Source organism: Pinus tabuliformis, chromosome 9 (assembly GCF_031772625.1).
Source record: "Pinus tabuliformis cultivar Carrire ecotype Pingquan chromosome 9, CPIR1, whole genome shotgun sequence".
Taxonomy (NCBI): Eukaryota; Viridiplantae; Streptophyta; class Pinopsida; order Pinales; family Pinaceae; genus Pinus; species Pinus tabuliformis.
In genome coordinates, this window is record NC_142307.1 from 168,343,849 (window position 1) to 168,370,940 (window position 27,092).

General features: G+C 41.5%; 1 protein-coding gene across 1 annotated transcript; it reads right to left on the minus strand.

The window, feature by feature from the left end:
- Positions 1 to 8,713: 8,713 nt before the first annotated feature.
- Positions 8,714 to 9,994, minus strand: LOC149147655 (ethylene-responsive transcription factor 2-like). Its single transcript, XM_089439571.1, has one exon. It carries the CDS (start codon positions 9,890 to 9,892, stop codon positions 8,924 to 8,926), a length of 969 nt encoding a protein of 322 aa, XP_089295697.1. The 5' UTR covers positions 9,893 to 9,994; the 3' UTR covers positions 8,714 to 8,923.
- Between the last annotated feature and the right edge of the window lie 17,098 nt (positions 9,995 to 27,092).

The window sequence follows — 27,092 nt, forward strand, 5'->3', positions numbered from 1 at the left end:
CCTGAAATAGTGGCATTTAGGTCGCTAACAATAAACAAAGAACCGGTCTTCAGGATCCCACATACATACAACATGTTCCAAAATGTAAGCTTGTCCAATCAAGGAGCATATATATTAAGAAAATGTAGACGACAAGAGATACCCCTAAGATGACCGAACAACAGGATACTTGCAAAAAATTTGTATGCTTTTATTTTCACCCATCTAGGGTCCCAAAGTGCTACCAAGCCACTAGATAATCTGCACAAGTTGAAAACCACCAAACACTAGCTTGGGAAAATATATAGAAATTAATATATTTATTTATCCTTAGCATACATTGTTTCTTGAATAAAAATAGTGATAGGCCAGACAAAGGAAATGAGATGTTTAACGGCTAGTCTTTTAGAGGCATCCCCCATGCCTCACAAATTGAGAGAGAGGATATTCATAGAGGATCTCCTCCAACGGGTTTCGAATCTCTAAGGTCCTGGTAATCAGAAGAGGAAATGATGGGAACCTCTCTAAGGTCCTTGTCCTTCCCAAATGTCAAGGATTTTGCAATTAAATTTCCATGAAAATTGTGGCTACCCATCACCGCCCTGCAGACCATAATATTCAGAGAAAAGCTAGAGCTAATGGATGGAATCAAGGGTGGGTCCTTATATTTGTGAATGGAAAGGGATGCCAAATCCATGATAGGGTTTTTCATCAAGAATTTTATGTCACTACCAACATAGTTGTGGGGAGAGGAATTGAATGGGGGGGGCGTCAACAAAAGAGGGAATATGATTTCTAGTAGGAGGAGGGATAGAATTAGGGACAAAGGTCTCAAGTCGAGAGTCAAAAAGAAGGGGAATTCCCTAAATCTACAGAACAAGGGAGGGTGTAGTAGGAGGAAGACCTTGACTCTGACTCATAAAAATGAGGGTTCGAATAGGTAGGATTGCAAGAAGCCATTTGGAATGGGGTGGATAGGAGAGGATTCTAGGTAAGACAAGAAACTCATTTTAGAGGATTATCAGACCCAGAGGCGCCCACAATTCAGCGAACATCAGAGTCCTCCGACGAGAAAGGGAGGGAGGAAGAAGAAGAGGGATGAAGACTAGAATTATTCAAAGGAACATCTAGAGCATGGGATTGTGATGTACCTAGACAATAAGAGGTCTGGTTTGAAGTGGGAAACCCTCAAAAAATCCATCCACGATCATTTGTCCAAAGAAAGGATAACAAGCCTTCCACAAGCATCTTTCCATAAGATGACTAGTATGGTGGCAGAACATGCATCTGAAAGTAATGCCCTAAATTTCCACCCTTTGTCTAATGTTTATTGGGCCCCATTCTAAATCAATATTTTCAGGGAGACCACTAGAGAAGTTAACCTATACCAACAATCGAGCACTCCTCTTATTCCAAACCCCCATGCTTCCAAGATCCATATAAAAAAAATGACCTATGGTGTTATCGATCTCCTTGATGGCCTTTTGAGTCTAGAATTCCAGTGGAATTCCACGAAGATTAACCCAAATGAAATTGTTACAAGGAGTTTCTGATAAAGAATTGAAACCAATGCACCACTTATGTAGCTGTAAGAAACTACATCCACACACCCAAGGGGATCTGAGAATGCACTTTGCATCATCCTAGTGGAGGAAATGTATATTGAACCGTCTATTTAGCAATTTATTGTCCTTAAGATTAAGTTTATCTCCCAATAACCTTCCTAGAGATAAAAGTTGAAAATAATGGAGAAATTATGTAATATTGGAGAAATTATGTTTCACAGTTGTGAGTGTGTCCTAGATTAGGATTAGTTTCTATTTTCTAGGAGATAGTTTTGATCTCCTAGAATTGATGTAAACCTACATATTTTGATTCCATGATTAATGGATGTGTGCGGTATTACCCAAACAATCTTTAGGTGCAACTTGCTCACGTGTGAACTGCTAGTTTCAGTATTTTAATTTTGTCTTCCATTTTTAACATGGTATTGGAGCTGGTGAGCCTTGGTCACTGAATTGAGTGCCTTGGTGGTAGAGTTGAGAGCCTTGGTGGGTGGAGAGTCGTAGTGGCAACGTGGAGCCTTGGTGGATGGTTTATTCATGAGCATTGGTGATTGGACAATTTAAGTGCCTTGGTGGATGAAGAGAGGTGAATCTCGAATCTGCAAACTCATTTTTTTGTTGAGCAAAGCTGGACCAATGCGAAATTTTTCCTTTGTTCACGTGCTAGTCAACATAGGGGGAAACACGGCATTTAGGGTTGAATCTCACACTTATGCCCAATTCCTTAAATGCATTGCAAACATCGCGGGTCATAAACGTGGACCTGATATCCTAATCCTGCACTGGTGCAGTGGTGACTTGGTTTGTGGTGGATCATGGTGAGTTGGCAGATCGCTGGTGGTTTTGATGAGGCCGAAATTTCTTTGAGGCTGAGATCGTTGTGGTGATGCTGGATGCGCTCGAGATCAATTGGTGTATCCTTATTCCTGAAGCCGTCCATGTAGTTTGTTTCAAAGCCAGAAGTTGTCAGTGCAGTTCGGTGCAGAGCCTGAAGTCATTAATGCAGAACTTGAAGCCATTGAGTCTCAGATCGCAGAAGGCTGAGAAATTTCCATTTGTGTTTCTGTGGTGCCTCCACGCAGAAGGCCGAGAAATTTTCAGTTGTGTTTTTGTGGTGCCTCCACACATGAGGCTAAGATCATGAGATCACGAGATCTAGTAGGGGAAAGAGCCAAATCCCTTTGCATCACACTGAGATCCCTTTGCTACACCACAATATCGCTTGGTAGATCGCTGGAGTGGTCATGTTTTCTGTGGTCACTCTAGTATCGCTCCAGAGGTTTTTTGTTTGTGTTTGGAGGTCGTGATCACATGAGGTTTCTTGTTTATGTCTGGAGGCCATATCACATGGCTGTGGTGTTTTTATGAGGCTAAGGTAGATCGCATGTTTTGAGGCCGAGATCACTCTGTTGGTTCTTTGGTGGTTTTTTTTAAGCTGACTTCACTACATTAGAAGCCAAGGTCGAGAAAATGCTAGTTTGATGCAGTTTTTTTGGGTGCGATTTTTTTTGTGGTGCTTTGAAGAGGCCGAGATCACTTCAATAAGCTCGAGATCGATCCTTTGGTACATTTTTCTTGTTCTTTTTTAGGTTGAGATCGCCGGTGTTGGTGTAGTTTTGTTGTTGACTAGATCGATTGGTGGAGATTGAGGATCTTGAGGTAGATCCATAGATCGATCTTGTCACAATGAATAATCACATGGAATAAGCATATCTGAATGAGGCCAATAAGCTTGATGGGTCGAATTACACAAATTGGAAGTTCATATTGAAGACATTTCTCGAGGGTTCGAGTGTTTGGGCAATTACAAATGGGGATGAAGTGAATCCAACTACAGTCGGAGGAGGAACAACTGCAGAAATTCAAGATTGGGAGAAGAGGGAAAACAAAGGGAAGGTGTTGTTGAAGATTTCAGTGAAAGAAATAATCATCCCTCACATATGAGAGTGCAAAACTACCAATGATATTTGGGTGACTCTCAAAGATCTGTATGAGATAAAGAATACAAATTGTCTGTTTTTCTGAAGAGTAAGATTCTCTCCATCAAAATGGAGGAGAATGAATACGTTGTTGCATTCATCTCTTAGATAAAAGAGCTAAGAGACAAGTAGAAAGTGTCCAACACTGATCTTGTCATGATTACCTTAAATGGTATGATTGATGATTATCATATGTTCATTATAGAGCTTACGACGAGGGAGAAATCTCCCACCTTTGAAGAGTTGACATGGATTTTGATGCAGGAAGAAGAGAGGTGGATGAATCTAAAGCCTCAAAATGTAGATCTCGCATTGATGGCGAAGAAAAATCCTTTCAAAGGGAAACCAGGAGCAAGATAGAAAGTGGTGGTACACCCTAGAAAAATCCATTCCAAGGTATGTCATCAACTAGAAATGATTCAGGAATCAAGTGTTTTTACTGTGGTAAAACTGGTCACATTGCTAGAAATTATTATAAAAAGAAGATTGATGAAGCCAGACATAGACATAAGAAGCATACAGGGCACTTTGTTGATGAAGATCAGAATCATGACCTCAAATTGTTTGTGTCTGATTCTTCTTTCTTTGTTGAGACTGATGAGGCCAAAACTTGGTTTGTGGATTCTGGAGCATCCACTCATATGATAGGTAATAAGCACTGGTTTGAAAGTTTTAAAGAGACCAACAGTGGTGCTAATATCTACCTTGGTGATGATAGAGCATACCATATTAAAGGGTATGGAGATATTCCTGTGATATTGCCTGATGGTAATATTAGGCGCATCCAGAATGTCATGTATGTATCGGGCATTAAAAAGAATTTGATCTTTGTCTCCATGATTGTAGATCAGAACTTGAAGGTAGAATTTTTCAAAACCTATTATGTCATAAAGGATTTGCTGGATCATCAAAAGCTAGTTGCATCTAGAATACGAGTTGGAGGCATGTATAAGTTGAATGTTACAAGTGTGCCACATCAAGCTTTAACTTCAACAACGATGACAACAAAGAATCTTTGGCATCAAATATTTGGACACATCAATCTTCATGACCTATTGCTGCTACAGAAACAAGGTATGGTTAATGGACTTCCTATTTTAATAAATGCACATGTTGATTGTGAAGGATGTGCACTTGGAAAAATGCATAGGGATGAATTTCCCTCAAATTTAAATAGGAGAAAGAGAGATATACTCGAACTTGTGCACACTGATATATGTGGACCGATGCAGACAAGTTCCTTAGGAGGAGCATATTATTTTTTGTTATTCGTTGATGATTGTGCAAGATATACCTGGGTATATTTTCTCAAAAAGAAAAGTAATGCTTCTGAATACTTTAAAGAATTCAGAATGGTTTATTAGACACGGGAAGGAACATTTGGTCTATAAATTAGAGAAGGCATTGTATGGATTAAAATAGGCACCCAGATCTTGTTATGAAAAAATAGACTCTTTCTTCTTGCAACATGGTTATAAGAGAAACAAAAATGACCCAAATTTTTATATCATATTTGATTCAAAGTGGCAGATTGTGTTGATTTCTTTATATGTTGATGATGTAATTGTTATTGGAAATGTTGATGAATTGATTAAAGAAATCAAAGTGCAGATGTCACAGGTTTTTAAAATGAAGGACCTTGGAGAATTATGTTATTATTTGGGTTTTGTGCAGATGTCACTGATTCTAGCCATACTTTTCTCACTCAATGAAAGTATGTCAGCGGATTATTGAACAAATTCAGAATGAATCAGTGTAAAGCTGCCTCAGTAGCTATACAACAGAATGTTAAACTTCAGAATGATGATGGTTCTAAAGAGGTAGATGTTACACTGTACATACAGCTAGTTGGAAGTCTGATTTATTTTACTACAATTAGACCTGACTCAGCATTTTCGGTTAGCGCGTTGAGTTTGTTTATGTCAAAACCTCTTGAGAATCATTGGGTGGTAGAAAAAGGTGTCTTAAGGTATCTTCAAGGAACCATCGATTTTGGCATTAAATATATTGATTATTTTGATGTTAAACTGTCAGGTTATTCAGATTCAGACTGGGTAGGAAATCTGAAAGATAGAAGATCCATAATAGGTTATGCTTTTAGTGTTGGGTTCGAGGTCATCTCTTGGAACAGTAAAAAGAGGAGTATTATATCCTTATCTTCAGCAGAAGCAAAGTATCAAGTTGTATGTGCATCCACTTGTGAAGCAATTTGGTTGAAGAGACTTCTCCATGATGTTGGAGAAGAACAAAAAGATGCTACAGTGATTAAATGTGACAACCAAAGTTCAATCAAGCTGGAAAATAACCCTGTGTTTCATAAAAACATAACTTATTGATACTCAATTTCACTTTGTTAGAGAAAAGGTTCAGTCTAAATTTTTTTTTATTGAATATTGTAACACCTGTGAAAATGCAAAATATATCTTCACCAAAGCCCTTGGGAAGATTAAATTTGAATTATTTAGGGAGATGTTAGGTGTGCAAGTGAAGCCTTTCTCCATTAAGGTAGAGAATTGAAAATAATGGAGAAATTATGTAATGTTGGAAAAAGTTTGTTTCACAGTTTTGTGTGTGCCTTAGATTATGATTAGTTTCTATTTTCTAAAAGATAATTTTGATCTTCCCGAATTGATGTAAACCTATCTATTTTGATTCTATGATTAACAAATGTGAGTGGTACTGCCCAAACAGTCTACTGCTAGTTTCAATATTTCAATTTTATCTTCCAAGTACCTAGACACCTAACAATATAATAATAATTATTAAAATTGAGCATACAAAATCTGAGTAATAATCATTGTATGTAAAAATAAAAAATATTATTTAAAATTCAAATATCTTAATTTACTTGTTTATAAAAAATATTATTTAAAATTCAAATATCTCAATTTACTTCTTTACCTCTGAATATAGGTATAAAGTTCAAATCTCCGTATTAACCTTATCGAAAAAAATTCTCCTTAAAATATAATGGTAATAAATTAAATTGACCCTACAAAACTTGAGTAATTGGAAATTCATGCAGACGAAAGAATGGTGACCATACAAAACTTGAGTAATTGGAAATTCATCTTGACGAAAGAAAATTAGAATACGTCAAAAAAAGGTCCAGAAATTCCGTGGGAGAGTGATTTATTTGTCTGAGTACGCCCGGCATATATCAAAGTGATTTTGATTTGTCCGAATACATCCGAAATACATTCAAGTGCTTTCAACTACGAAAACAAACTTGAATATATCCGGCTTTTCATTAATGGACAACACATAACAGAAACATACTCCTGTACGTAACGCAGACCACTAAGACTTGCAGATTCTACCATTTTTGGTATTGAAATTCATCCTTCTCTATGTGAAAAGCAGGTGGCATGTTTGCGCTGCCAATTCCTGTCCTTCACTTTCTGGAATGCTTCGTATGGGAAACGAGATTTGAAATTTGCCTAAGTATATGACGCCACGGGTCTCTTCCTAATACGGAGAATGGTAAACAAAATTGAATTACCGTGATTCGTCGGACAGTGGCGGTGAGAAGATCAGTAGGAACATCGTCGAATTCATTTCACTAAAATAGTAGACGATTGCACTTCGGTCTGGATACTGTTTAGTGTAGGCTGTGGCCGGGGTTTTCCCATCACTCAGTATTATTAATAAAAGCAGTAGGATAGCCATCACTTACTTTTCCGTGAAAGTAGGAGGGATAGTCATGACTCACTATTATCTGTGAAAAAACAATAGATATCTGTGAAAACAATAGGAATAGCTATTACTTACTAATAGTTATCACGAAATATTCATTTTTTTTTAATTACATGGTGAATGGGTAATTGCCAATCCTAATCTATAACACCAGGTGTACATCCAACCACCTGCAAGTCAGGTATACTAAGATCCTATGATTTTAGCAAGAGCAGACTCACTTGCCCCCAAGTCTGGATTGGGGAATCTGCCCCTTTAGCTTCCACCACAGCAGGTCAGTGTACTCAATGAAATTTGAACTTCGGTCTCCCAGGGCTGTCCAAGTGACTTACCGTCAAACCACACATCACTGTACTCACGAAATAGTCATTACTCACTATTATATGTGAAAATAATAAGGATGGCTATCATTCACTACTATCTGTAAAGGTAGTAGGCCTAATCATCACTCATTGAGTGGAGAGGCTCATTCTCCAGCCCAGTGTGAGAGGATGAGCCCAGTGTGACAGGATGCTTAAGTTTTCATCTGTCGCCCTTGAAAATAAAAACCAACATAGATCCATCTTAAAATGTTAGATCCCTACTTAAAATGGATCTATGCTGGTTATTACCAATGAAAATAGTAGGGATAATCATCACTCACTATTACCCTTAAAAATAATAAGGATAACCATACAACCATACCTTCTTATTATCTATGAAAACAGACTTAGTGTGACTATTCACTAATGCAAACTAACCTGTAGCTAGTGTGAGGGGATTCCGTTAGTTTCCCTTGAAAATAAAATCCAACATAGATCCATCTTAAAATGTTAGATCCCTACTTAAAATGGATCTATGCTGATTATTATCAATGAAAATAGTAGGGATAGCCATCACTCACTATTACCCTTAAAAATAATAAGGATCACCATACCTTCTTATTAACTATGAAAACAAACTTACTGCTATTCACTGCAAACTTATTCACTAATGCAAACTAACCCATAGCTAGTATGAGGGGATGCCTCTGTCAATTTCCCTTGAAAATAAAAACCAACATAGATCCATCTTAAAATGTTAGATCCCTACTGAAAATGGATCTATGTTGATTATTATCAATGAAAATAATAGGGATAGTCATCACTCACTATTACCCTTAAAAATAAAAGGATAACCGTACCTTCTTATTATCTATGAAAACAAACTTACTGCTATTCACTATTGCAAACATATTCTCTAATGCAAACTAATCCATAGCTAATATATTCAAATTTTTAAAACTATTATAATTTAATTGTACAAAGAACAATAACATATTACACTGTAGATGATCCGAATCATAATTTTCCAAACAACAATTACTAAACAAAATAAACATAATACTGTAGATGATCTGAATCATAATTTTCCAATAAAAATAATCATCACTGATGGATTACTATCACCCATACAAACTAACCACTATCAACCCAACAAACAAAATGACAACTGACTCCTCCCAGCTGACTCATCCCATCATTAAATGTAAAAGAACTATTCTACTTTGATTTATTTTATTTTTATATAAGATATTGGAACAAATAAAACATCTTTACATTTAAAGTTGATACCGTTGCCACGAAGAGGGCCTCAGATTCTCATTTAGTTACATATGACTACAGAATTTGCAGAAAACAGGATACTGGTAGTCAGGAAACACGAAAAATGGAGAAATACAAACTATCAGAAATCAAACGCGGGAGCATATGATGTTGCTGCTGCTTCTTCTTGTGTGGATAGCAGAAGCTCCTCCAAGTAATCCTCATCCAGAGCCTCCAACTCCAATACCGACACCGACAGTTTTTCTTCATACTTTGGCTCCGCTATTTGCAATACTTCGCCGCATTTATCAATCTTTCGGTTTCCGTCGGAATTATCGTCTTTTTCGGCGGTGGAAGGAGGAGGCGGCGGCGGATGGGTGGCTCTAACGCTGGCAATCTCCAGCGCCGACGTGGCTGTGCTGGAATGGTATTCATCAAGCCGCTGGATCCGACTGTGACAGTCGGAAAAATGGGTACCAGAGGAGGTCACGCCGGAGGAGATTTCAGAGGAGCCACCGGAGAATCTGACACTAGACGCTGGGAGGACCTGGCGGCGCTTGAAGGAGCTGCAAACGACTTCAACGGGGAAATTGAGAATGGCGGCGGAGCCTCTCATGGCGAAGGCGGCCTGATCGTAAGCCAGGGCTGCCTCTTCTCCCGTTTCAAAAGTCCCCAACCAGACTCGGACTCCATGCCTTGTGGAGTCCCTTATCTCCGCCGCGTATTTTCCCCACGGCCGCTTCCTCACTCCTATGTAATGCTTTTCACCAGAGACCTTTGCTTCAAATTTCTGTGTGGGTTTCGATCTCTGGACCGATTTTCTAGTCTTCCCCGCCCCACTCCGCCATTTTTTCCGATGAGGACTAGGACTACTAGTACTAGAACTACTCATCATCATCTGAGTGGGAGCAGGCTCCCATCCATGGTTGACGGCTTCCTTGAGAACTCCAAACAAAACCATATCCTCGGAGTCATTCTCATCCAGAGGAAACGAATTGGGCTCTTCGTAAAAGCAGCGAATAAGAGCTGGGTACTCGCTGGAGACATAATCTAAAGAATATTTCTTGGCCACATTGCATTCTGAGGCCGAGCTCTGTAAATCCCAGGCCATGGTCGTGCAGTTATTGCAGGTTAACCCTAATTGCAAACAATGGAATTCTACAAAGCTCGCGCATGAGCTGAATGCCAAGTCGATTGCCTCAAATACACTTCACCAAACGTGGGCTATATATATTTATTCTCACCATTGGTCAAAAGACTTGGCCAGCCTTATCATTAACTCCACATCACATGAGGTCTCAATCGATCTATCACAGTTCGCTGTATGTATAGAACCAAGCATGGCTTATTCGTCGGACCAAAAACTCCATGTGACTGCAACTTCCCTGTTGACTTGAAAGACTTTAGAGGCATAGAATGCATGCACCTGGACCCAATTAACTTCTTCTGATATATGCAATTTCAGGGTATTTACAGGGACAAACATGTCACCTCATCTGGACCATTTTCTAATCAACTAATCCCTTTCTCACATCATTCTGACATATAAAACACTTCTAGAAATTACTTTTGTGCACTATACACCCTCTCCGAATCTTCTCTTCACGTGGGTCTATTTGACATGTGAGCTCATTCATCGCAACTTCCTTTCCTCAAATCTGCACATTGCACTATGAATTTAGAAATTATTAACGAACTTCTTCTTAAGAATGGTCTCAACAAAATATTAGTGAATATCTTTTTCCCTTTTTTATTTGTGGTATTCTATATGGTTTCAATAAAAAAAAAAAAATTCTACTTCACATTAGAAATGATAATTTATTTTTTAGTGAATATCTTTTTCCATTTTTGGCATGGTTTTCAAATTGATTCTAATTTATATTAATGAAAAATTTCCTGCTTTTAGTATTGTAATTTAATTTTCCCATGAATATGGTTTTCCATTTTTGGTATTTTATATGGTTTTAAGAACTAAATTGATCTTGATTTATATTAATAATGAAAAACCAAATTGATTCTAATTCATAATGATGAAAAATTTCTTACTGTTAATATTGTAATTTATTTTTCCCACTTTTAATATATAGATAGATTTTTAAATTTTTTAACATCTCAATATTATAGTAAATTTAAATTTTCAAAATTCAAGAAAAATATATTAAAAAATAATTATATAATTATATTAAACTACACTCTCTTCTTCTTACTTATGTAATTATTTCTAATACATTCATAATAATTGAAAGCTTAATACACTAAATTTATAATGGTATTAAACTACACTTCCTTCTTCTTACTTGTGTAATTATCTATAATACAATCACAATAATTGAAAGCTTAATACACTAAATTTCATATACAAGAGGGTTCATATTAATATTTTTTACGTTAATATTAATATAATAATAATTAATACATATTTAATTATTTATATCACAAAGCTTATTAGACTACAATCTCATATTCAAGATGGAGTTAACAAAGCTTATTAGACTACAATCTCATATTCAAGATGGAGTTTGATTTCATATCAACGATTTTGTGTATTAATATTAATATAATAAGTAATAAAGCTTATAAATATAGAATATAAATTAATATTTTGTTAAAAATTTAAAATTTTATTATAATAAAAAATATGAAGTAGATAGGATAAAGTAATTAATAAAATTTATTAAAAATTTATATTTTATATATTAATATAAAAATTAAAAGTATTTATCTATTTAAATATGAAAAAAAAACATGTTAATAGTTAAAGATAAAAAGAAAAAAAAATAAAAATATATATATATATATATATATATATATTTTTTTTCTTTTCTTGACCTAATTCATCTTATTAGAGGAAGATTTCACAAGGACATTTGTAGTTCAAAAGTCAAAGTCATCATATTCATAGAATCTCTTCATTCTTCTTATTGGAATGTCGTTAGCAACTTCCAACCTTGAGGGAGAAAAACTTGCTTTATGGACTTCCTCACTAGCTTCCAAGGGGAGTGTTCTTCTCTCAATTGGAACTTTTGGGCAAGTAGTCTATAAATCTATTGTTTGTTGACTCTATTCTTCCTAATCACTTTCGTGAATTGGTTAAGGGATTCTCACCTTTTTGGTTGTGGTCTGGGCCATTTTTCCTTAGTAGATGAGATCATGCATGAGGACGAGTATCTTATATATGTCCTATTTATTGGCCAATCTAACTCCATAAAAATAGTTATATTTCCATAATTGAAGCCCCAATTCCATTTAAAATTTTCTCATTTAAGAATCATTTTGCTTAATAACCCCTTATTAAGGTCTATCTCAATGCAAATGTGGGTGCATGTGCACACTCCAACCTTAGCCCTCTCAAGATCTATTAGTGTCACTTCCCATGGTTATTTTTTCAAAACTGATAAATATGTAATGGCAAATTTGGGAGACAAGCCCAAATTGGCATTCTAGTGACTAACATACTGTCATGGTCAAATTATAGCAACCATGGGGCAACAAAATTTCCTCTTCTTCGGTAAATGTAAGGAATCTTCTTAAACACATTTTAATAATCAACATGATTAAAAATTAAGACAATAAATACCCTTTTGAGCATAGAAATATCTCATAATGTTTTATCTAGTTTAAGTGGATCCACCAGTACAAATTTAATGAAGGACGTCAATACCCATTAAATATGCATATCACTACATTTGATTCCTTGATTTTAATATTGAGAGGACCTTTGTGACCTCTTTCTCTAAAACATCCAAAAGTGACACCTCTTCTAATTATTCCATGATATATGTTATGAGCATAGAGGAAAAAAATATGTGCACATGGATTGTTTGTTTCTAACCACATGCTTAAAAGTAATGGGCTTGGAGGATGAAGATGTTCCTTTACTCACCACTCCTACACATAAGCATAAAAAGATAAATACACTTGAAACCTTGCATATGTTATCTTATACTAATAGATCTCAATCATTAATGTATTTCCCTAGAAATGAAGCCATTCCTAGCTCACATGGATCCTTTGTGTATGTTCTAGTTCCATGGGATGCTCTCTTAGTGAACTTATGACATAGCACCCGTGTTCATGGTATATTAAATAATGCCCCTAGTTTCACTAAGTATTGATAAATAACTGCCAAAATCATTTTTTGAACCCTCATCCCAATACATGTTTCCAATAAAACAACCCACATTTTTTTCTAGATACCCATTTTATTCCCTTCAATACCTTTAAATCTCCTGGTATCCTACACCTTCCCCACAATGCTTACAATATATTGACGACATATTTTGTAAAATTTCATAAACCTCTTTATGAATGAATATGGTAAAATATTGCTCAACAAGGTGAAGCCCCTATGCCATAGTCTAAGCTTTATATTTCCATAGAATCTTTGGAATGCACCCACAATATTAAAGATTTCCTTGAGAGAAATTTAACCATGATTTAAAAGCATATTTGTTGAGCATCCATTTCTTTGAAAACTTAATATACAGTCATTTCATCGAACAATTGGCATATAGCATGAAATTTTAGCAAATGCAAGCATAATAAATTAGCACAACATTGCATAGGAACTACATCAAGCATTTTGTGAGAAAAAATTTCATTAAACACTTGGAATACAATCTTTTCTACCATGGTATTGTTCATTGCTAGTAAAAAATGATTAGACTCTCTGAAGAAAAAAATCCTAGGTAGAAATTAGAATGAAGAAAAATGGCTAATCACCTCGTGGTCCTTGCTTTGACTCCCTAAAGTCCTACATGGATATTTACAACACCTTCATGCCATTAAACTGGACTAGATGCGAAAGATCATACTAGGAAATGACCAATGAAGTAGAAATGCATGAGGAGGAGGAAAACATAGGGCATGATCCTTTGGCTCTAAAACCACATTCATGAGTTGCCGCTACATAATGAATATAGAGGAAACCAAAAAATCAAGGTCACTAAAATAATCTTTGATCTACAAATTTAAATTATCTACAAAAATCATGGATTTATGGTTTCTCTTAACAACTAACCTGTTATAACATTAACTCTGTTTTTTTTTTAAATTGAAAAAATGTTGATAGTTTCAGTTTCAGCATTTTAGTTGTAATAAATAGGGAAATCATCGATATTAGAGTTATCAACGCTTTAAGTGTTTCGATAACACTTTTTGAATAAATTAGCTGACAAGGGGCTTATCAGTGTTTCTGATCAAATTGACAGGTCGATTGTTAGTGCCAAAAACAAATTCAAAATTTAAAATTTGCAATTATGCTGACCACTTCAGCATCAATGATGAGGTTTGCAAGAGTGCCACAGGTAAGTGTGATGTTAAATCATATATTTTTTTGTCGTCATCGGTGTATGGTTTTTTGATTAATCATGGTTTAAAATGTGATTTCCCCAAATCATAATGATGCTCCTGAATTGTAATGATTTCCTTTCTCCACTGTTAAACTCGTTTCATTTTGTAAATTCATGTTTTCATTGGTAATTTTGGTTATTTTGCTGCTAATTTCGTAACGAATGGCAAGATATCATCTGGTTTCTCCCACAAAGATCTAGGATCAAATGTTAGGGTTTCAATTTCTAGCTAAAGAGTGTGATGGGGAAAGGTGGCAAAGCTAACCGGGCTGAGCCTAAAGCAACATATTTGTTGGACATTTATCCTGATATCCAGTAATATTTTCAGCAGGTCGGCTGGAGTGAATTATTCCACCGTTGCACAAACTACCATAATGTCGTGGCTCATTCGTTCGCTCAAAATTTTGATGGGAACTGGGTGGAAGTTGGTGGGCTCTCCTTCCTTGTTATAGAAAAACTATTCTTAGAGGCTGCAAACTTGCCAGTAGATGGGGAATGAGTTTTTAGAAGCCATGTGTTGGTAGGGGTTGATGTGCTCTTCTTTATGGAGGAATAATTCAATAATCTTAATTGGAGAACAAGGGTTCATAGGGACTAGCTACAAGACAAATGGCATGACCTGCTTTGCATTTCTCAGTAGTATTTCACATGTGAAGGAAGATTCAAATGGGTAAACATCTGTCACTTCCATTTTCTTGCATGTTTAGCTGGCCAGGTTGGGAAGAAACCTGTTTCTATTTATTGTAGAGTCTCATGCATATGGTAGCTCATTTCGAAGCTAGAACCGACCCTTCTCCCCATTTTTTCTACCATAAATATCACATGAAATTGTTGATTGAAAACTAGTTGGCCAAAGTAGGAAGAACCTAGAGCCACTTCCTAATTTGGGGAGGTTTTCAACCTCAACCCACTAAAACTTGAAGACGAAGGCCAAAAAATTGTTAAAAAGGGGAAAAGACTCAAGAAACAACCCCTATTGAGCCAACTCCTAGCCAGAAAGACACAGAGGCTCCTTCTACATTCTCTGTCCCCAAAATCCCCAAATTCTACCAAGAAAGAGTGTTAGGCTTAGTAAACTAGACCATGCATATTCTTTAAACTTACCTTTTTCTATCATTTCTCCCTAGGTCGTAAATTCACATGTTCAAGCCTCCCTTGTAGACACAACTATACCAAAAATTATTAAAGGAAAAGAGGTCAAAGTTGAGACCCAAGCTGAGGAAACATTGTTTAAAACTTTTAAAGGAGGCAAAAGACCCCATACAAGGCCAACAAATGAATTAAGGTTTAAAATTTAGCTAAGAAACAACCCAGTTTTGGCCAAGGAGGTAATTGATGTAAATAATATGCCATTGAAGGGCATTATCATCAAAAGAAAGAAGACTGCAGACTCTAAGGAGAGCATAGACAAATAAATTATAAGAAAAGGTCCTATGGAGACAAGACAAAGCAAGAAATAGATCTTGGAGAAGGTTTATGCGCTTGTTGGAGAGGTAAATCCCCTCTACGGATAGAGGCGATCCCTACTAGCCCAATAGGGGTCTAGCAACAATCACACAATGCTGCCACGCATGTTCCTAGTTACAATTAAACAAGAAGTAAGAGCACCTACTTGGATTCCTGCGCTATCGTTGGACGAAGAGATGTCTCCTTCGCTCCTTCGCTTCGGCTGGTCACAGTCCTCCGCGATCCCCGCGAACGGACACCTGCACACACGAAGAGAAGGCAAACGCAAGCGTGAAATCTAGTAAAAGTAACTATATGCCAGTCAGAAAAGACATAATTCACATTTATCCATTGCATAAACAAACGAGAATGGAACAATAATAGCAGTCATCTATTATTAATCAGAATAGAGAAGAGTACAACCAAATGTTCTGACGTCGATAAACTTCTCAGGAGGGATCAGTCAGCATGTATCTCAAGCATTCACCTTTGAGGATGGTTCTCCCAAGACAAACAACTCTCTCTCTCTCACACAAATGTCACAAACAAACTTCCCAAAGCAATCAATCACTTCCACTCCTAACACACCAAACCTATAGCAGCAATCTGAGCACTACAAGCTCTGTACAATCCAAGCTAAGTCTAGCTAGTTCCCACTAGTTTCTAACTAGCTGCTCATGGTAATGGTGGAAGTTTATATAGGAGAAGGAGTCTCCTAAAAAGGTGGAAGGATGAGCTTATCTTCAAGGGGAGTAGTTGCAAAGGGTCGAACAGACATGCCATAGAAGGGAGTCGATATTCACAAAGCTAACCACCAAGCCTGGAGAGATCTGGAAGGCTGGTTGTTTGAACAAATTCGCCCAAACTGGATCAGCGCGGATTATATGGAGACTGCCGCGCTGTCAGCACATAACAATAACTGAACAAGTCATGTCAGCGCGGAAGAACACGGGAAAGCCGCGCTATGCGTCATCGCGGAAAAGTGATGTTCTTCCGCGATGGCAGCGCACGAAATACACTGTGGGGCGCTGGTCATCGCGGTTATTTTAGGAACAGACGCGTTGATGCACAAAACTTTGGAAAAATGGGTTTTAAGCCAGTTCAGGGATCAAACACTTAGTGATTGTGACTTCTGGACACAGCAGGGTGACTGACAGGAAGGTAGTGATAAATTACTGTGTAACAGATGCCCCCTAAAGCATGAAGACCGAGAGAGTGGGAGGGGTGAAATGCTTTACAACACACGCCGAACTGGAACACCACCAGGAAGTACCGAAAAATCTCTGACAATCATATACATGCAGTCTAGGCATGGGCGCAGCCATCCAAAAGACATGCGAGACTGGTCTATGGTATGGACGCAGCCACCCAGCTAAAGAGACCATAATAATGACAAGGTATGGTCGCAGCCATCCATGAAGACGCAGGTATGGGCACAGCCATCCATCAATGAGTCATGTAATGATTATCCACAAAATCGCAACCTGGACCACAGTGAGCAAGGATCCAGGGTCTTGCGCTCCATCTCGACCCGAACAGAGTACAAGTCCACACATGTGAATACATGGGTTGGAGTCGAACATGCATGAACATCGTCTGATTACCGGCCAATGATGAGAACCGTTAACAGACGCGAGAGGTACCACCAATAATGACAATGGCCCTCAAGGTACTATAGGTACAATCCGTGGCGTGTGAATCAATGAGCTGGTGTCGAACACCCACGGAATCATTCGATCGTAGGTCAATGATGTAAACCTTGCGTCGAACACGAGGAACCTGCCATTGAGGCATGCAGGCTCCAAGGCACCTGGAAGGAGTCTCTAAGTCACTTTCTCGGATAATGAGTTGAAGTCGACGAGAAGTGGCCTTGATCGAAGGTGGGCCATGATGATTCCCACATCACCGACATGAGACAGAGGTATAATAATTTGTGATGAGATAGCGAACGAGGTTGCATTGTGGCAGAGGACAACTTCTCTTGAACATATAACGGCACTGTAACGGATTTGGCAGTACTTGACATCAAATGAGCAGCGGATAGGATGATGACGGCAATGAACAGATGAGAGGTCAAATAGGATATCCCAAACCCATGGAGGCTAGTGAAAACGAGATGAGATGACCCCACCCAGACACGAAACAGCGGAGTGCCATGTTCAAGAGTGACGTACTGCCGAGACGACTGTAATCAAAGTTCCATTTTCCCCACCTTTGCAGGCAGGTACCCCGATTATTTTTGGATGACAAGCTTGACGGGGATAACATATGCTTGGTGTGTGTCATGTTGACAATATCCGATGTCATTGAGTGTTTAACGAGCCTGACAAAGGAAAAACTCGGCTTCTTTTCTTGTTTCGAGAGTCTGAAAAGAATGCGGAAAAGGAGACTCCAGGGGGGTCCTTTTTCGTACAGTTGTGTCTCTCGAGCCCGAAAAAGTATAAAACTGTGCTCGAAAGAACCGCCCGGTCATTACAACCGAGGAGTACTTTTCATAAATAGTGTCTCCGACCGGAAAAAGTAAAAAAGTGGTCGAAGACACGTCGTTTTAGAGCCAATATCGAGTGCGAAACGACAAACACCCGGCGATCTTTTTGGTTTAACGGTCGGAAAAAGAGCTTAAAAACGACCGCCTTTCGTTCCCTTTAACGAGCTGAAAGGGAGCTCGGCCATCTTCTCTTGTTTAACGTCGGAAAAGAGCTTAGAGACGACACTTTGGGAATCACATGAATCGTGGACTGTCATGACCAAGCTGCGATACCTGTACCTGCACAAGGGCACTACCCGCATAAATCCATTCGATATACGTAAAAAAACATATTGAAACATGCTTGAAAACAGAACCAAGGTTAGTTTTATGGCTAAAAATGGTAAAAACCCAAAAAATATGGTAATTTAGGAGTTTTTACTATAAATAGGGGGGGTAATAAGTCATTTTTACCATTTTACTATTTGGAGTGCGAAGAGAAGCCAAAAAGTTGACGGAGCGATTTCCAGCCCATCCGGAGACCATTTTCAGATCTGCTTCTTCCAGGTAGGTTCTCATTCTTTTGCCCTGCATTCTGGTTCATTTTAGGAGTTTTTTAACGGTTGAATGGGCCCAATCGGGCATTTTTTATTTGCATGGGTGCGCCCTCGGTCAGCGCGGAAATTGCCCACGGGGTCGCGCTGACCGAAAAATAGCCAATGTAACCAACTTCGGGTCAGCGCGGAAAAGGCGTGTTCTTCCGCGCTGACCTCGCATTTTTTACACAGAGCCGCCATTGTCATCGCGGCTGTCCCTAAAACAGCCGCGATGGCGCGGAAAAGTTTTGTTTTTTAATAAATGAACGTAAATTTCTCCATGAAAACAATTCTGATTGGTTTTTATTGTTCATGCAGGACATCATGGCCTTTCAATGGCAAGAGAGAGTTCACGATGTAGAGGATGTGGCTGCTTGGGGAGACGTAAATTGCTGCAACGCCATGCGGGCGTGCGGATTCATGAAATTCTTCCTTACGCCGCGTCTGAGGGCCCAACATGATCTGCTGGAGCTGCTGATCAGGGCATGGAACCCGGTGGACCAAAAATTCACCATCCGTGGTCACGACATTGAGTTTGACCACATGGATATCTTTTTCTTGACTGGGTTGTCGCGCCGAGGTGCGAGGCCCATCTTGGAGGGGCAGCGACCTAGCGGCGGTACTCTGGATGACCTGATGGCTGAGGTTTGCCCGGGGGCGGTGAAAACGCGGAGTGGGAAGTGCTCGATCCCCACAGTGAGAGACATAGTGCTGCGCACCATCCTGTTCATGGTGACTCGGGCAGCGGGCAGCATGGCGAACCACGAGGCATCCAAGACCCATCTCCTACTAGCCCTCGAGTGCCTCGAGCCTACCGTGTTTGACTGGTGCACTGCGGTGTGCAACAACATGAAGAGGCAATTGAGCAACTGCCGTCGCGGAGAGACGAAGCAGTTCGGGTATGGATCGATCCTGGTCCCGCTCATTCTGGAGCAAGTACCAGCCATGCGACTGCAGTCTATGGCTGTGGATGCCCCCAGAGATCCTCGAGAGACGAGGGCCTCACGATGGGCTCGGATTATGCCACGTGGGGGTGGCGGCCGACCACATAGCTGGGGGGTATTTTTCAGAGACTGGTTGGACCAACAGGAGATCTTCGTACAGGATTGGCCATATGCGGGGATGGATTTCCGCAATGATCCTGACTTGGTGCTGCCTCCGGGTGAACAGTGGGATGATGCAGGTATGACACTTTTTGTCTTTTGAGTTTTGTTTTGTTTTTTTTTTTTTTTTAATTTTAATGTACATGTCCTAATGAATGTCTTGTCATGCAGATGTGGGGCCTACTAGACCGATTGGCCTGGCTGCCACGGCACGGAGAGAGGGCCCGGGAGCCGGAGCTTTGGCCTTAGCCCCTCCAGGGGCCAACACACCAGAGATTGTGGCTCGCAACCTTGAGGGGTTGTTGGAGGGGGTGCCGGACTTCCAGGGGGTTGAGGAGGTTCCTGTGGAGCATCAGATCCACACAGTGGGTGTGGAACCCAGAGTGCACCGCCTTCTGAGGCGGGTGGCACGAGCGGCTGTGTACTACAGAGAGCACCATCCAGCCGATTAGTCACCTAGGTTTTATTTCCACTGTTTATTTTGAGACATTATGACTCAGATGTATTGAGATTTTGGGACACGTACTTCTATTTTTGAGCGCCTCAGTGCGCCACACGATATATATATATATATACATACCGATTTTTGGATGAGTCGTTGTTACATGTGATGATGTGTTATCTTGTGTTATGCGTTTGTTCAGTACAATTTGTGATCTTATGTATGAATTTGCACGACACTCGACTCATGGATTTTATATGTTTAATGCAAGCTTAAAAACACACACGTGCAAACTATGCTTGAAATGATTTATTTACATATGCTTATGGTCTTACTATGCTGTTCTTTCCTTCCTTGTATGATGTTTATCTGTTTCGCAAATGTCTATCTAATACACGATTTGCCAATGCATCAGTCAACGTATTTAATCGTCTCGGAATATGCTGATAAGTAATGTAATCGAAATTCCGTTCTAACAATCTTACACGTAGGTACAACCTTAATATGTGCTGGTCTCTGACGGAATATCGCCTGTTGAGTTGATGGACAACCAGCTGGGAGTCCAGGTTCACCACTAGCTCTCGGATGCCGAGGTCAACTGCTTCGGCAAGTAATTCTATTACAGCACTGTACTCGGCAACGTTGTTAGTGGTACGACCTAGGCATACACCTTGCAGGTTTATCAACTCCCCGTGAGGATCGTAGATCACCCACGCTGCCGAAGACAAATTACAAGTACTACGACAGGCACCATCAACGAAACCAACATAAGGAGTACGAGACATCTGCGCAGGAAAGAGAAAGCATAATAAGGGGCAAAAACACGCCTTCACACCAAAGCAAAAGAAACTCATGCAGTAAAAACTCGAAAACACACGTATATACAAAGTGATTGTGAGCAGCTATGCATAGTACTTCTTCAGATACAGCCCATTTCGGGGCTTGTCAAGAGGATTTCCTTCATAATCAATCAACTCATATGCGCCCTTTTGTAAAACACGTTTCACGATGTAGGGACCTAACCACATGGATTCGAGTTTTCCTGCCCCCAGCTTATCCTTAGCTTGATCGTAGAGCAGTACTAAATCTCCCTCAACAAAGGAACGAGGATGAATATTCTGATCGAAGTGAGCTTTGACTCTCTTCTTCTGCGCTTCGATAGCCAGAGAGGCCAAACGACGAGTCTCGTCTAACCGTTCTAGGTAAAGAAGCCGTTCCTCCACCGGAGTGGTGTTGGGAAGCAACTCGACAGCTAATTTTAATGAAGGAATTTCACATTCGACGGGAAGGGTAGCCTCCAGTCCATAGACCAGTTGAAACGGGGTGAAACCGGTGGCATCCTTCACAGAAGTCCGGTAGGCCCACAAGGCTGGGAAAAGCATTAGATGCCAGTTTGACTTGTGTGTATTGACGGTGCGTTGAAGCATGGTGATCAAAACTTTGTTCACGGCTTCAACTTGACCGTTAGATTGAGGATAGTACGGTGACGAACTATCTTGACGCAAGCCTAACTGGCTCGTTAACTCTGTCATCATATGATTTCGGAAATGCTTTCCATGATCTGTAACAATAACCTGAGGGACTCCGAAGCGAGTGATGATATGATTGAATAAAAACTGCGCCGCTGTGTGACCGTCTTCGTTTAATGTAGGCATTGCTTCGGCCCACTTGGTGAAATAATCCACGGCAACGATAATGTACCCATGCCCCCCAGCCGAACGAGGGTTACAGGACGTATAATCGATGCCCCATTTGGCAAATGGACCTACGGTTACAACAGGGTGCAGTGGTGCAACAGGTGCACGCATCTTCCGGTGGTAAACCTGGCATTCATGGCATGCGCGTACAGCAAGGATGCAATCCTTGAATATAGAAGGCCAGAAATAACCAGCGCGGAGGATCTTTTGAGCGGTAGCGTATCCGGACATATGGCCGCCACAAGCGCCGGAGTGGCAGTCATTCATGACTCGCTCAGCTTCCTCGAGAGTTAAGCATCGGTGAAGAATAGAATCGACGCCGAGGCGGTACAGGGTGTCGCCTAAAATGCGATACGGTTGAGCCTGATGACGTATCCGTCGTCGAGCTTCCTTTGATGTATTGGGACGAAACGAAGACGTTTGTAAATATACAATGATGTCCCCGTACCATGGGTCGAGAGTGCTGATGAGAAAGAGTGTTTCATCCGGAATTTGCTCCTCTGAATGAGATGGTGCAGACTGAGATGGTAAGGAACAGAGCAGTTCAGCAAAGACCAGTGATTTCTTAGACTTGGCGGCAGTAAATTCCAAGTCGAACTCTTGGAGGATTACGATCCACTTCGAGTATTTTCCCCCCAGCAACTGACGTGACAAAATATAGGTCATGGGGTTGCAGTCAGAGATCACGGTCGTTGTGCGCAACAGGATGTAATGACGGAAACGTTGGACGGCACAGACAGCGGCCAATGCCAACTTTTCGACATATGCATAGCGAGTCTCCGTATCGAGGAGGTTGCGACTAAGATAGTATACAACGTGCTCCGAGCCATCGTCATCGTCTTGCACTAAAACCATGCCGATGGTGGTATCGGCAGCGGCCAGATAAAGGGTGTAGTCACGGTGGTAATTTGGAGGTCTTAGGAGCGGAGCTGAGACCAGAAGGTCTTTAAGACGCTCAAAAGATTGCTGAGCGATAGCGTCCCAATGAAAGGGCGTGTCTCGCTTTAGTAATCGCGTGAAACCCTTGGCCACCTCGGCATAATTTGGGATGAATCGTCTAAGAAAATTGGCTTTTCCCTGCAAGCTTTGTAATTGCTGTAGAGTGGCAGGGGGAGGAAGATTCACAATGGCCTCGACTTTAAGGGGATCCAAGCGGATGCCCTCTCGGGAGACGATAAACCCGAGTAGTCGGCCAGATTCCACGCAGAAGACACACTTATGCGGATTGAGTCGAATACGGTAGTGTCGACAGCGAAGGAAGATTTCGCGTAAATGAGATGGATGGTCTTGACGTTTAGCTGAATGAGCGGGTAGGTCATCCAGGTAAGGTTGTACGATGTGTCGGATATCATGAAAAGCATACGACATCGCACGTTGGAAAGTGGCGCCGGCATTTTTGAGACCAAAAGGTAGCTTCTTGTAAGCGAAGGTGCCCCAAGGACAAATGAAAGCAGTCTTGTGCTGGTCTGCGGGGGCTATGTTGATCTGGTTGTAACCAGAGAAGCCGTCCATGAACGAATAAATTTCGCTTCCTGCGCAATCATCGATAAGCTGATCAATAAAAGGCGTAGGAAAGTTATCTTTTGGACAGGCGCGATTGATATCGCGATAGTCAACACAAACCCGAATAGTGCCCTGTTTTTTATTGACAGGAACGATATTAGATACCCATTCCGTGAGGGGAATGGCATAAATGAAACCAGCTCGAAAAAGCTTTTCAACTTCGGCCTTGATGGCTGCAGCCTTTCGAGGGTGCACTGGGCGTAAACGCTGATGAACAGGCTTAGCCCCAGGATAGGTAGGGATTTCGTGCTCCACGATACTGGGGTCAATGCCGGGCATTTCTTCGTAAGACCATGCGAAAACATCACGAAATTCACGAAATAGATCTTTGTAGATTTGAATTTCCTCAGGAGTACATGTGACTCCAATATGAATATTTTCGACAACCCCTGTTTTGACAGAGATGTCGATAGCCAAAGTCTGCGTAATGTTACCCATGTTCCCTTCCGAAGACACTTGATATAACTGGATAGGTGTTTGGAGAGGGATATGTGGGAGACATGAAGCAAACTTTCCGAGACACGTGGCCATTTCCGAATGAGGAGGGAGGAACGAAGAGCGATGGTGGTGATCTGACCAAGGGAGCTCTTCGGGAGACATAGTCTCGATAATAGCCTCGTCGGATGGGAATGATTCCTTCAGGGGGTCCGAGGTGGCCTTCTCTCCCAACCAAGGGAAGGTTTCAGGTGAATCGGGAACGCTGCCTGGAATAGCAGGTTCGGAGGTTGAAGCCGATGCAGCAACTATTTCGATGTAGTTGAGCTCGGCTGGGCTCAACGGCATCATCTCGCCCCAGGAGTCTTCTTGATTCACGGGAGGGAGAACCCATGGATCAGAATGCGTTGTGATCATGTTAACGGAGGCGAGATTTGGAGGTGGGAGGGGAAAGACTCCCATCAAGGAGGGATCTTTAAATAATCCGGCACCCACACTCTCGAGCGATTTGAAGGTATGCTCCACGAATGGTACATTCCCTTCAGAAGAGGAAGCAAAAAAGGACAGCTGGTCCACCGTGACGATTTTTCCTTGATGGGGAAAACGAACGACACGGAATAAGGAGGAAGCCACGGCTTGCATGGCATAAGTCCAGCTTCGTCCTAGAAGGAGGTTGTAAGTGAGATTAGCGTCAACGACTTCAACCTCGACTTCTACAGTTTTCCCTTCTAAAGAGATAGGTAAACGCGGGAGGATACCAAGTGGACGAGATTCTCTTCCATCGAACGCCTCTAGGGTGGTGGGAGATTGGCTCAGAGCAGGCGAACCAATAGCCTTCCAACAAGCAACCGACATGATGCAGGTTGAGGCTCCTTCATCAATGACAGTACGGTGAATCGTCTTGCCTTTGATGAGAACTTGTATAAGGAAGGCCACCTGATGAGGTAATCTCTGCGTGAAACCTTCGAGGTCAAAAGAAATTAGATCCGAATCTGCCGGGTCGATGCCACCAATTGCTGATAGCAGGGACTTCCTCTGGGAGGGGCAGCTCTGGAGGACTTCTAACGCGGACATAGCAGACGGAGCCTGAGCTAAGTCCTCGACAATGCTATAATGCTGAGCGGCACGAGCATTGGGGTTATAAGATGACTTCCTGAGTACACCTTTGGGAGGGGGTCGGGGGATCGTCTCGGTGCTGGGCCGTTCAATGTGAAGAGGGCCAGAACTAGACGCGGGAGCGCTGGAGGGGACCTCCGGCTCCTTCCCGGCTGAAGATGGATATTCTTTCGTTCGAGTCGTAACGTGGACGGGGATGGTTCCCGCCATGAATACTTGAGAACCGAACGAGGAAGAGGATTGAGAAGGGTCTGCCACCTGATGCGTCTGCTGGGATGGGAAAGGCTCTTTAAGCACGGCGGGGGACCCTGAAGCACCTTTTAAAAGCCGACTAACCTCGGACCGCCTGGGGCAGTCCTTGGTGTAGTGATCCTCCTCGCAAATGAGGCAGGGATACTTAGGCTTCCGCTTGGCTCCTTCCTCGGCGGGAGGTTTAGGAGGATTCTGCTTAGGTTGTCCGGATTTTTCTTTGGCCTTTCCTTTCTTTTTGCCTTTCGAGGATTTGTCTGCCGCGGTGGACTGAACGGCATTTACCTCGGAGGTATTCCCAGGAATAGATGGGCTCTGAGAAGCATTCTCGTTAGAGGTGTTTTGTTTCTGCTTCCCAGAGTTTGCGGTTGATTTCTTACTTGGTGAATTCACGGAGCCAATAACTCCATCAACAGACGGTTTCGGTGGAGCTTTGGTTTGTCCGTGCCTCGGGGCATCTGGCAAATAGTCATACAAAGTACCTGACTGAGAATATACTAAGTCGAGGTATTGAGCTCGCGCAATCGCTTGCTCTTCAGTTACACACGCCCCCATTGCAATATCTTTGGCAATTTTAGGGACAAAGGACGTGGTAAACCAGTCGGTCAGGAGTTGATCGGGAATCCAAAATTTAATCAAACGACGGCGCCTTCTCCATTCATGTATATGATCAGAGATGTGCGTTGCCGTATCCTGTTTCAGAGACGTGAGCAAATGGGTCCCAGTCTCGTATCGAATGGGTAACTGAAAATGAGTAAGAAAGGCCATAGCCAACGAGTTAAAGTCTGAAAACATACCGCGATTAAGTTCGATGTACCATTTTGCGGCTGAACCAGTGAGGGTCCTCTGGAAGAGGCGCAGTCGGATAGAATCATCAAGCCATGAGTTAGATGAACACCAAAGGTGATATGTCATTACGTGGGCTTGAGGATCCTCTCCGGCTTTGCCGTCGAACTTTGGACAGTCACCTGGTATTTTGGTCGGAACCGGTGGCCAATATGAGTTATGCAAAATAGGATCGTTTGTTAACTTGGACACATCGGGTAGTTCCAACGTAGCCAAAAATGGTAGCTGCGGGTTGAAGGACATCTGTGGCTGAGGGTTCGAGGCGGTATTAGGGTTCCACCCAGATTGGGGTTGCCCCCACGAACTTTGTCCAGACGGACCTGGCCCAAAAGGATCGGCCGCATAGGAATTTTGTCCCGATGGACCTGGTCCGAAAGGACCTGGCACATAGGGAGTTTGTCCGTAGGAGTTTTGTCCGTGTGCGGACGACTGTCCCTGTGTTTGCCCCCCAGCTCCCCATGAATTAGCAGCTTGCCCGCCAGGTTGACCATATTGATAATTTTGATAGGGAGTGACCTGTGGTTGCTGATAATTTTGGTAAGGAGCATACTGATTTTTCCCCTGGGGTTGCTGGTAGCCATGTGACTGCTGGGTCGCATACGGAGCCTGGTAGGCAGGCTGCGTTTGATATGGAGGTTGATAACCTGTTTGAGTCTGAGGCCCAAAGTACTGTCCTTGAACCGGTTGAGGTTGGACCACACGTCCCGAAGGTTGACTTGGTCGGATTCGAGATGGACCTGGTTGGCCAGCAGGATAGCCTTGCTGAACGCCAGGTGGTCCATGTGCCACCAAGGGTTGTCTTCGCGGAGCGGGTGGTCGAATTGGTTGGATAGCTGGTTGACGCCGAGGCTGGCCAGCTTGTCCAGGTTGACGGTGAGGGTAGACCCCGGGTTGATTTGGCTGTATAGACGGTTGGCCCGTTTGTCCCCCACCGTAACCGGGTTGGGAAGAGGGTTGGGCTTGCTGTACGGCAGGCTGCCCTCTTTGGTATATAGGCTGG

What these genes read in the sequence shown, in the direction of transcription:
- LOC149147655 (XM_089439571.1), bottom strand. Translation starts at nt 9,892, where the DNA reads ATGGCCTGGGATTTACAGAGCTCGGCCTCAGAATGCAATGTGGCCAAG.